The 11,879-nt window shown below is 35.1% G+C and overlaps 1 protein-coding gene across 3 annotated transcripts; it reads right to left on the bottom strand.

Annotated features, from left to right (window-relative positions):
* Positions 1-292: 292 nt before the first annotated feature.
* Positions 293-11,354, bottom strand: LOC107856978 (synaptotagmin-5). Of its 3 annotated transcripts, XM_016701939.2 has the most exons (13): positions 10,969-11,354; positions 10,781-10,885; positions 10,652-10,702; positions 10,466-10,586; positions 9,925-10,046; positions 7,609-7,710; positions 7,274-7,348; positions 6,610-6,689; positions 5,836-5,986; positions 5,506-5,736; positions 1,019-1,300; positions 773-886; positions 293-664 (listed from the first exon to the last, which is right to left on the bottom strand). In XM_016701939.2, the coding sequence occupies exons 1-13, from the start codon at positions 11,071-11,073 to the stop codon at positions 521-523; spliced, it is 1,683 nt and encodes a 560-aa protein (XP_016557425.1). In that variant the 5' UTR covers positions 11,074-11,354; the 3' UTR covers positions 293-520. The 3 variants fall into 3 exon arrangements, with proteins under 3 accessions (XP_016557425.1, XP_047251274.1, XP_047251273.1); XM_047395318.1 differs by lacking the exons at positions 10,652-10,702; positions 10,781-10,885; positions 10,969-11,354 and adding an exon at positions 10,145-10,206 and having other exon boundaries at positions 10,466-10,585; XM_047395317.1 differs by lacking the exons at positions 10,466-10,586; positions 10,652-10,702; positions 10,781-10,885; positions 10,969-11,354 and adding an exon at positions 10,145-10,428.
* Positions 11,355-11,879: the final 525 nt, after the last annotated feature.

Below are 11,879 nucleotides of genomic sequence, written 5' to 3'. Positions count from 1 at the left end.
ATATGGTATATGACCCAGAACTTCTTATTTTCCTTCGCTGTAAACCTATTGTTAGTTTATTGCAAACTTGTAATGCTTTTCATACAGCATTAACATGTAGTTTGTCTTTTACCAAAAAGGAAAAAAAACATGTAGTTTGTCTTTTACCAAAAAGGAAAAAAAAACATGTAGTTTGTCATCAACGCCCTTTGCTTCTTACAAAAAAATAAAAAGAAATCAATTCCTTGCTTTCCTGTCTTTCACTCAAATTTGCATGAAACAGAACATGTTACTAGGTAATAAGAAAAGGGCATCATGAAACTGGAGAAGTTGTTTAACTGGAAAAAGAATACCTTTGACATTGTCATTACAACAAATATTAGCATATGAAAGGCTAGAAGATTGTTGCTTCTCTTGATAAATTTGAAAGTTCTGCCTTTACCTCTTTTCATTTCTAATTAGACTTGGCATTTCCTGTAAAATGTTATCATATATACTCTTAACCAGGGCAAAAGGAAAAAAAAATCTAATCTCAAATGAATCAATCTCGGATTATAGGTTGTGGTGTCCATTTAAGATGAATGGTTAATCTCCCAGACTTGGCACCATCTAAGGTAAAGGTGTCTTTAAATTCTTCTTCTAGTATAACTCTTGTGAGGGTCATGATGCATCTACCAATTTTGTCCTGAAATTTACAAAAATTGAAAAAGATAAAGCAACCTCATAAAGTCCAAACGCAGTACAGCAAAAGTTTAGCACCCAAATGGAAACAAGATGGTCCAAAAGAATTTACCTTCCCAAAGGTGTCATGGTCCCAAACTTCCAATATGAGTAAATCATGTAATCCATCTTCCACTACAAAGTCAAATGTCTGGTTCCACACTGGATTAAGGGTGTTGTTTAGAACCTGAGATTCACAAGAACAATGAGTACCCAAAAGTTGCTGAACTTCAAAATCTTGAAACAAAGTCACTCAATGAAATATCAGACAAGTTGGGGGAAGATAATGTGGGATCCTGCATGGTACACACAAACTTACTCGGGTTTTATTTTTTTGTTCAGATTTCTTCATAATTAGTACAACAAAAGGATCAGATTTTCCCATCAGATCAGTAACAGGTACGTCTTCTGCTGATATTACTGTCACGGAAAGAACTCCTCTAAAGAGGATGTCCCCTTTCTTCTCAGAGTTTGCTTGTGAAAAATTAGCTGCCTCTGGTCTAAGGGCCTTTTCCAAGGTAGTTAGTGCATAGTCGGGTTTAAATCCCTTCATAAACACACTATCCATGCCAAAAGGACAAAAGAGAAGCTCCAAGTGTACCTGTGTTAGTTGACCATAGAAGAGCTTTAGTCAAGACTCCAGGGTGCACCAATGACAAAAAAGAATCCTCTTATGGAGAGACCACGTATCATGGACTGATGGACAGGTATCATACGTGGACAAGAACATGCAACACGGTCTATGACAAAAATGGAAAAACAAAGAAGAAGAAAACTTCTGTTTAATACATACAGGTTGACTCCAATAAAGAAAACACATATTTGTCTGTTGGACTTCATTACATTTTATGGCTGATCAACCATCACACACATAGAATGCTCTTCAGCTGGAAACGTACACCGACTCTGTTTTCTTATGCCCCATTCTTTTTTTATAATGTCAGTTTCTACCTCAACAAGAAGCCTTCTGTTCCGGTGACACTGAGAATTTTTTTAGAAGAAGATTCTTCTTAGGGAGGCCTGCCCTGATCAAACAACTACAACAACTACTATGCTCAATCTCAAGCAAGTTGGGGTTGGCTATATAAATCCTCCTTGACCATGCCGCTCCATTTATGCTCATTTTATACCCATATTATATGCTCCCTCTGTTTCAATTTGTTTGTCTTACTATCAGAGAAGTTATAGATGAAAGAGTAATTACCCTTCCACATGTATCCGTCGATCTTCAAATAGCAAATGTGTTTGCAAAATCAATGGCACGACGTCATTGGTTTCTAGTAGACAAATTGATGCTTTTTGAGCCACCGTCATTAGTTTGAGGGGTGATGTTATAGACATACATTCCAAACATGGAAAACTGTAAATAGAGATTTTCTAGATATATGTAGATATAATTAGAGATATTTTATATTTATTGTAGAATATTGTGAAGTCAGGGACGTCCCACAAGTAAAAAATGGGTGCTCAAGCACCCATTGACTTTGGCTCGGAATAGGTATAATTATATAAAAAATTGCAGAAAAAGGATATAATAAACCAAAAAGCACCCACAAACATTAAATCTGGTTGGGTGCTTTGGTTTAAGAGTGGTTTGGAAACTTTCACGTGAGAGTGTGTGACTCCTTTTTAGGCCATATTTTTAGTTCTTTTGCAGCCACTATTTGACCCAAATTCCAATGCTACTTTTGTTTTATCTTCTTCTCTTTTTTTTTTCTCTTTTTCTTTTGTACTTATACATAATTCACTATAGCATAAAAAAAAAGTAATTCGGCATAATAAATAAAGAATTAAAGACTCCAAACTTTGACCCCTCAATATTTTTTATTTTATTTTACCCTTGAATATGAACTTAACCAATCATTTTTTTTTCTTCATCTGTTGCATTTTCCGTCAAAGATTCATGATGTTCATAATACAAATATGAATAATTTTAATAAGAGTTTTTCATTGCCATCTTCAAATAATTATGCACTTATACTATATGCTTATTAATAATAACTATACGTTCAAAAAGGTTGAGCACCCACAAATCCAGGGGCAGATCTATTAAGGTCCGTAAGGGTGCCACTATCTCTCTATACAAGTATATATATATATTGATATACTCAAATATTAAACATGTCACCCACAAGACCAAATTACCATCCGGTGCAAGTGGTAAAGCGCCACTTTTGTGGCCCAAAGGTCGCGAGTTCGACTTGAGCTTGCAACTTATTTTTTATGTAATATGTTGACAGTTGACTTCATACATATAATTAATTATTATTTTTGACATTCTTTTATTTTTCAAGTTGTTAAAAATGTATAATTTATTCTCTCTCATCAAAATTAAAAAAAAAAAACCCATATCACTCCCAATTCTCAAATCATCGGCCTATGCAGCTCTGCTTTCTAGTTCTTTGCCACTGCTGTCAGCCTGACACCGCCTGACGGATTCTTTGTCGTCTCCGATAAAGGCTCACGTCCTCGGTCTCACTGCTCTCCGCATCCAATGCTAACTACTTTGCTATCTCAACACCCACAGGCCTACCATTGTATTGTTGTTCTTTCGTTGTTAATTAATTTGCCAATAGTTTCATAGACCGAAAAAACGAATAATCTGATTGATTTAATCGATAAGTTTATTTGGTACCTGGAGAGCTGGATCCAGGATCTGGCTCTGCACAAACCCAAAATCATGGGTCCGCCACTTTGTAAAGTATTATGGTAGGATTTACATTAAGTGGAGAATAATTTGCTTCCTTTTATCTCTTATTTCCTTTGTGTATAAATACCAATGTAATCTGATGTATTGAACAAATTGAGATAATTATTCTTCAGTTTATCTGGTGTTTTCTCTGTTATTGGAAAAAACATTCAGAAAGAATCAAAGATTGCTGGTCATCTTTAGATACAAGTGGAAGGCTGTGTTAGCTACTTGATTAATTTGTATCAAGATACAGAATACAGAAATAACAATTGATTGGTCAGCAGAAGGACTCAAACACCTCTCAAGTTCAGAAATCAAATTTCACACATTCCTTTTGATTACAATTATTGAAGACTATATATCTACTAAGTGATTGGTGTATTTATTTTTCTACGGAGTAAAGATGATAGTAGGAGACCGTAGATCAAAGGCTTCAAGACACTACGGGGTCGTTTGGTAAGGTGTATAAGAATAGTGCAAAATCTGATGTATTAGTAATATTTACATTAACAATGCTTGCATTCCAGTAATATAATGGAAATGATGTGGAAAATGTTTTGAGGGGCTATTGTTTCTTTACCCATGCTAATGCATGCGCATTAAAGTCTCTTGCATTACTAATACCATGGTTTCCCATGTATTACTTATATATAGCATAATACCAAGTAGAGTGTATAACTAATGCTTGCATTAGATATATATATAGGTTGAAAAGTGTAATACATTGAGCTAATGCACGCATTATTTTTTCTAATGCATCCTACCAAATGACACCTAAGAAATTTGGCTAGGAAGGTAAGCAAGCTATTCTCCTTTTAAGTTCATGATATTCTATTCGGAAAAGGATCAAAAATACTCCTGAACTATTTGAAATGGATAAAAAATACTTTGTTTGTTTTTTGGCTCAAAAATACCACTCTGTTTGTTTTTTGGGTTCAAAAATACCCTTTCGCTAATTTTTTGGCTAAAAAATACCCTTCTCTCTAACGAAATGCTACCAAGCACGTCACGTGGATAAAAAAGGCCACTTGACCAGTACATGTCAGCATGCACGTGGAAAATCACTCCATATAATCCATTCAATCATCATTCCATTTTTGTCTATTTAAAAGATCCAACCCCACCCATATTAAGAAAAATCGACCCAAGAAGAAAAAAATTAAAGAATTTGATTGCTTATTTTCCATGTGATGGGTTCAGATATTCCGAATCGGTCAAGACCAAAGATGAGAAAACAATCAAGTCCTCAAATTGTTGATCCGAAAGAATCGGGTTTTAATCGGGTTGGCCCTAAATAATTGAATCCTCAAATAGTCGATCCGATTTTCAAGAGCTCAGATTGCTACTGGGTGTCCTATCTGAATTTGTCTAATGAGGAATCTAATTGTAGTGAGAGGAATTGTAACTTGGAGATGAAATTGAAATTTAGAGAGAGGAAGTTTAGTGGCAATGTAGGACAACCACAAGTTGATGAGGTCAAGAATTGCTCGAGTGAGTTTCATAATGGAATTGAAGGCGGTGAAAGGAATGATTTGAGGAAAAAAATGAAGAATTAAATTTTGCCTCTTGGTTTGGATTTTTTGAATATGGGTCGAGTTGGATTTTTAAATAGAATAAAATAGATTAATGGTTAAATGGATTAAATGGAGTGATTTCTTACGTGTATGCTGACGTGAATTGGTTAAGTAGTCTTTTTTATCCACATGACGTGCATGGTGTCATTCCGTTAGAGAGGTGTTTTTGCGCCAAAAAATTAACAGAGGGGTATTTTTGAGTCCAAAAAACAAAGGAGTATTTTTTAGCCAAAAAACAAACGAAGGATATTTTTGATCAATTTCAAATAGTTTAGGGGTATTTTTGACCCTTTTCCGTATTCTATTTAAAAAAGAAAGAGCAAAAAATTCAATTATGGATGATGTTATTCTCAAGTTCAGTTTTGGTTGAATCCCATTAGTTCATCCTAATAATATTGGCAGGGAGCTCTCCAAGCTAATTGATGAATATAATGAGGCAGACAGCTGCTTTTTCACAATGAAGCTCGGTCCCAAATGAGTGTCAACTATGATTTGATGCATTCTAATCCCACAAGAAGACAAATATAAAGATATTCTTACCTGTCCTCTATTTTTGGTGTCCCTCTGGATCTCCAAATCCTTCACTAGTTTCAACCACACATCCTTCACTTTACCAGGCTCAAGGTCTTTCAAATCTATTCGAGCGCAACCAATGAATTCAGCAGCCTGAATCCCTTCGTCATCATAAACTCTAATTGTTAAATGTTGAGTGGATATGTCTTCAACTATGAACTCAAAGTGCTCATTCCAGATAGGATTTAAGCAGTTATCCTTAACAAAGCAAACAAAATCTGGAGTTAAACATTTCTCATTAGTAGATAAATAAATTAAGAAGGACAACAAGACTATAAGAGACCGAAGTTCTCTTACAATAACTTTGCTGGTCTTTGTCCTGTCACGTAGTGGACGTATAAACAATTCAACAAAAGGATCCGACTTCCCAATGAGGTCTTTATTAGTCAACTCTTTGGCTTCGATGAGCTTGACTTGTAATATACCAACCGGCTTTAGCTCCAGGTCACTACAAAAATACAAGATTAATTTAGGTTGAAAACGATGTCCTCCTTTCCCTTAGTACTTCAGGTAGAGAAGATTGGACTTATTCCAGAAATACCATTTCATTAGAAAATAGTACTTGTACTGCAGTTTTATTCGATAACTAGAGTCTAGATTCCAAGAAAAATGTGCAGAAATAAGTTTATAGTAGTTTGTAATGATATTGAAATTTTCTCCTCCTTCATCTCGACTTATTCCCTTGCGGACTTGATTCTTCATTTCGTCTGGATTTTTTCTACTTTTAACAAAAGTCACCAATATAGATGGATAAAAATGATTTGAAGAAACATTCGGCAGTGATGAGGCCAGAGGTCGCAAAAGTTATATCTACTTTAAGGGAGGAAAGTTTATATCATTCAGCATAGGATATACCTTATAGTGGGATTAGCGATATTAATTTATAGCGTAAAACTATTTCACCATTCTTTCTAAATAGATAATCTAGAACATAGTATCTCTTTTGTTACAGGTTGTTATTCCAGATTTAAAAATTAAGCTCCCTTGTTCAATCGATAAAGAACCTTTACTTTCAAGTGGTAAAAAAAATATCAAGCAACGAGTATAGTATTGTTTAGGAAATGAGCACACCTGTAATCTCCTGGTAATATGGGAACAATTTTGCGGACAGGCCAGGTGATAGAATCTTCAATTGCATCCCGTATTGTACCCTGTGCATACAGATTGAATGCCATCAAGGAGTTGCAATTAATTAAGAGTTTTCTGTACCACCGAAACACTCTTTTCTCAATTAGAATTCAGGAATGTTAACTGTAAATACATATTACAATAAATACTAATCGTGAATCAACTAACTAATTACAAAATAATAAGATAGATAGACCAATGATGAAGAACAAGAGACCCCATCCAAGTTTTTAGCTCTTCTCAATTTATGAAAATCACATGCAAATAAAGCTTTAAAATCAAAATCAAACGAGAGAAGACTTGAAATGCTACTTAACTGAAAGTAAGGGTCATGCAAAATGCAGTTGTGTGAGAAAGATGAACTAATTTATGAAAAGAACAATAACTCTATAGTTTTCATTTATTTGCACCTAAACAAGAAAGAAATAAAACTGTAAAAGACATGTAACTTGCATGTATAATGCGCGATAACTACGGAAATGTATAATGTGTGCTAACTAGGGAAAGAAATAAAATAAGATTCTACACATCAGCAATTTATATGTGGGAAACAACAGAGAAAGAGGTCTATATTCACTCAATCACAAAAACAAAAGACATTTCAAACCTCAATGGCATCAGATACTCCAGGAATAGCTGAGATATCACCACCGACAACTTTGAGAGTGAAATCCAAATTTTTCTACAGGCATAAACAATGCAGGACAAATATAATATTAATACTAGGATTAGAAAAAATTCTTTTTTGTAAACAAGAATGATGACGGAACCGAACACAAATCTGAAGATGCAGGTCAAACATTTAGTCCGTCCTTACATTAAGTCTGTGAGCCTTAAATAATACATAAAAGCAGAAGTAAGAACCATGCCATTCGATATCCATGAAACTTATTTATTGAAAACTTCATAAACAAAATCATAGAAGGAATAGTTTGCACTCACTTTGTGCCGCAAGGAGTAACAAACAGCTCCGAAACAAGGAAGCTCCGCAACCAGTGGTTTGAATATCAACCGGAAAACCCCCGTGAATCCAATATTCTTGACCTACATCAAACAAAGGGATTAGGAGAAGAATGAAAAATATGAAAGACGATCCTTGATAAGTTGTGATGTTTCTACGAAAATTGTCTTGATCTTTTAGAAAAAATTGGATTTCCATACCTCTATTTTTTCAAAAAGACAGTGCGATGTAAAAGTGATTATGTTCTGTGAGAAATATAAGAGATGAATATTATTGAATTGTTGTATCTAAATTAGACCCTATTTATATACACTACATCAGACTCCTTTTTCAACTAGGACACTACATTACCATCCTTTTCCAACTAGGATTCTCTATACCATTTTTGTTCCTACTCATATTCTAACACTCCCCTCAAACTAGTGCACACAAGGCATATGTACCAAGGTTGTTGACTGCTTTGGACGTCTAAGAGACCTCAGTTTAAAAGGAACGAACAAAGAAGTGATCGGAAAAGTAGTAAACATCGTCGGAAAGTCAATTTGTCTCTAGAAAATTGTCGGAAACTGGTATAAAATATATGGATCATCTCGAAATCAAGAGATGAGTAGGTCTTGAACAAGAAATTCACCAAAAAATTAGTCGGAACATGATCACGCGCTAGATTATTAGATATGATGGCTGAAAAATGGTTACAATCTAAGAAAAAAATTATACGGGTACGGTCGGAATGATGACGCAATCCTACTGAGAGAGAAATTATATGGGTAGGGTCGGAATGATGGCACGACCCAACTTGAAAAGAGAAATTATATGGGTAGGGTCAGAATGACAACACAACCCTACTAAAAAGAGAAATTAATATGGGTCGGGTCAGAAGGTGCTATGCAAATCAGATATGAAAAAGTTGTCACCGGAAAGACGCATGGTGCTACCCAAATCAGATATGAGAAAGTAGTCACCGAAAAGATGCACGTTGCTATACAAATTAGATACCAGAAGCCATTGGAAAGAAACACAGTGACCTAACGTTTGCTAATCATTGGCCAGACGAGCGGCATATATGGGTTATAGCTGGCCGCCGACAACAAAAGCTCTTTGATTCTCTACCAAGATCGTCGCTCTGAAATCATGCGAGACATATAAGTGAAGAATATTATTGATTGTTGTATCTAAATTATTTCACTGAGACCCCTTTTTATAGACACTACATTAGACTCCTTTTCCAACTAGGACACTACATTACAATCCTTTTCCAATTAGGATTTTATATACTATTCCTATTCCTACTCATATTCTAACATGTTCCAAGACTCAAGAGTCAACAAAGAAAGTGCTTTTGTCACTTGAATTGTGATGATAGCAGGATACACCAAAGAAGAAAATATTCATCTCAGTTAAAATACATCAATAAAGAGAGAGTCCCTCATTGGTTGAGATCATGATTTGTAATATCTCACGCTTGAAGACTGGGTCTTTTGGGCATTTATTCAATTGACATGAGTTGATTTCAGGTGATTAATGGAGGTATCTTAGCAATCTTTGGAGCAGAAAATTCTTAAAATATTTAATAGAACGCATAGAAGATGGAAGCAGATTAATTTTTTAAAGGAAAGATAGATAAGTTTGCTCTCTAGAGTTTTCCTTTTTGTTCAATAAGGTTCCTCTCCAGAGTTATTATGTTGAGAAAGTGTTACAGAAACTACATACAAAAAAATCGGAAAATCAGCATTCAGATGGAAGGCATGACCAATAAAGAAGAAGACACAGAGAGACCCTAACTAGGAATCACTTTTAGAAATCTATAAGGGTTTGCATATGATATATATGTACTCAAGAGCACAACTCTAGTTCACTTGTGGCTTTAAATACATCTTTTTTTCCTTGATAACCATGGTATTCGGGTCAGCTTGCACGCACCTCAACTAATTTCATGGGATACTTGCCACCTTCCTCCAACAACAGATACCAGGTAACTCTATCCACCAAGACTAGGACAGATGGGAAGAAATCACCTAGTATTTTTGTCTCAGATGGGATTTGAACCTGAGGCCTGATCGTTCTCACCCACTTCATTGACCACTAGATCACACCCTTGGGCGCTCCAGCTTTAAAGACATTTGTATACTAACAAATTTGGCTTTTGCAGCTTAGAGTACATTTCTTCCGGTGCATGTGAATTATACTCTCAGACCAAAAGTTCCATTGAATTTATTCATTTCCTGTTTCAATCAAATTGTTCGACTTACCATTATCAGCTATTTCATTTATTGCAAAACCAAATATGTCAAAAGTACCTGTATAGGAAGTCCTACACCAACTAAAGTTTTAATATCAAGAACAATATTGGGATTTCCGTCCCACTGCATTTCCAACTCCATTATAATTTCTCCATGATCACCATCAAGAATGGAAACTCCTGAAAGGGCAAAAGGAGATGTTGGAGTTAAATTATTCCAAATAGATATAGAAGATGAGGTTTCCTTGCTCGTAATTGGAAGTTGAAGGCTAGCCTACCTGAGAAAAGGGGCGAAGTTAATGGCTATAACCATAAAAAACTGGGACTAGCATCAGGAGCACTACATTGAAATCTCCAGTTGCCTCAGTTTATAATTCATACATAGAAGTTACCGATTTAGTGTAAAGATAAGAAACACTATATAAAATAGGATCATCTGAAGAAATTGGTAATTTCAGAAGGAATAGAAACTCTCACTTACTCAAAGCTAAGGAATTAAAAAAGTGCACCTTGACAACACTCAATACTTGAATAAATGTTTAAAAGTGGCAAACTCAATACTTGAATAAATGTTTAAAAGTGGCAACTGTTGAACTAACCTGTGAATGATGGAGCCACAGTACCCAATGTGAGCTTTGAAAATTTCAGAGCAGCTAAGATAGATGGTCTATATTGCTCAAGAACTGGTTCCACGGAGGTTCTTATCAACTCTGATGCTGCCTAAGCAGACAATCAATACAAACATAAAACAGTAAATATCAAAGAGTGTGCTGGAGTACAATTACCTCGTCTACATAAGGCCAAATCTTTTCGAAGTGCTGGTTAAGCCAATTCAACTGCAATTCGCAAAAGCCATTATTAGAAAATTGAATTACTCATGAATTACAGAAAAGTATTAAGCAAATGCAACTCAACTTTTGCTTTTGTGAAAAGACTACCCAAGAAGGGTATGCTTCAGGAGGCAGAAGTTTTCTTGAATCTTGAACTGTCATCCTGGCAAATGATGTTATGGCTTTTGCCTAACACAAGGAATGTATAATAAGATAATAATCCTGGAAAAGAAAAATACAAAATTCCAATTTGAATAAAAACAGAAAACTACCAAATCAATGCGAGCTTTGGATCTGTTATTCTGAAATCGAGCAAAGAAAACTATGAGACCAACACCCAATGCAGCACCTAGGAAGAACCCCATGAAGAAACCCATGCTTGTTTTTCAAGAATTGAAACGAAATTTGATATATTCAAAAGTAGTGTAGATTCTTTTGTTTTCTTTTTGTTGGAGAGGAAATGTTGGGAGTGGTGAGTGAAAGGAAGGAAGCCGCGGGACCAGGGGGCTAGGGAGAACAACAGAATTTTGATTGGGAAGTTGAGCCTCTTATTTTTTCTGGGCACCGCGCGGCGCGTGTCACGTTATTTAATTGAAAAGCTGTTTTCTTCTGCTTTGGGTTTTCAAGTACGTTTTGTTCAAGAAGGCAATTTATTCATTTATTCCTTTCTTCATTTTTATTCTTTGATACCTTTTGGATTTCAAAATCTATTCCATCCCTTTTTAATTTGAGTTAGCCGATTTTAACTTGACATAAAGTTTAATAAGTTGAATTTTTTTTGAATTTAGTAATTTTAAATTAAAGATATATATCAAAATACTTCTTTAATCTCGTAGTCTTAAAATTGAGAAAAATAATTTCCTTAATAGAAGCCAAAAAAAAAAAAGTTTAGAAGTGACATTCTACTTTGATTGTCTCCTCCATATCCTCTAACCACCTCATCTTCACTCACATCCTATGCCCCAATCTCTACCATACCCACTATTCTTTTAACACCTTGCATTTCATATCATGTTTAAGTCATTCCGTACACATGATAGAGCTTCAAAATCTAGTCGTATGACCCCTAGTTCAATTAGAAATTATTTGAAACAAGTTTTGAGACTTAAAACAAAAGCTTTGGGCATGTGAAATGGCCTCGGTGAAGCATTGGTAGGCTAACACATCACACTTATCACTAAAC

This window comes from Capsicum annuum, chromosome 8 (genome assembly GCF_002878395.1).
Source record: "Capsicum annuum cultivar UCD-10X-F1 chromosome 8, UCD10Xv1.1, whole genome shotgun sequence".
NCBI lineage: Eukaryota > Viridiplantae > Streptophyta > Magnoliopsida > Solanales > Solanaceae > Capsicum > Capsicum annuum.
The sequence above is the reverse complement of the archived record's forward strand: the minus strand, read 5'-3'. Positions and strand labels throughout refer to the sequence as shown.

Excerpts from the sequence above, each read along its gene's own strand:
- LOC107856978 (XM_016701939.2), bottom strand. The coding sequence starts at position 11,073 with ATGGGTTTCTTCATGGGGTTCTTCCTAGGTGCTGCATTGGGTGTTGGT. Across the intron at positions 10,886-10,968 it reads CCAAAGCTCGCATTGATTTG|GCAAAAGCCATAACATCATT; the intron begins GTAGTTTTCTGT and ends TCCTTGTGTTAG. Across the intron at positions 7,349-7,608 it reads GTTACTCCTTGCGGCACAAA|AAAAATTTGGATTTCACTCT; the intron begins GTGAGTGCAAAC and ends TTATGCCTGTAG.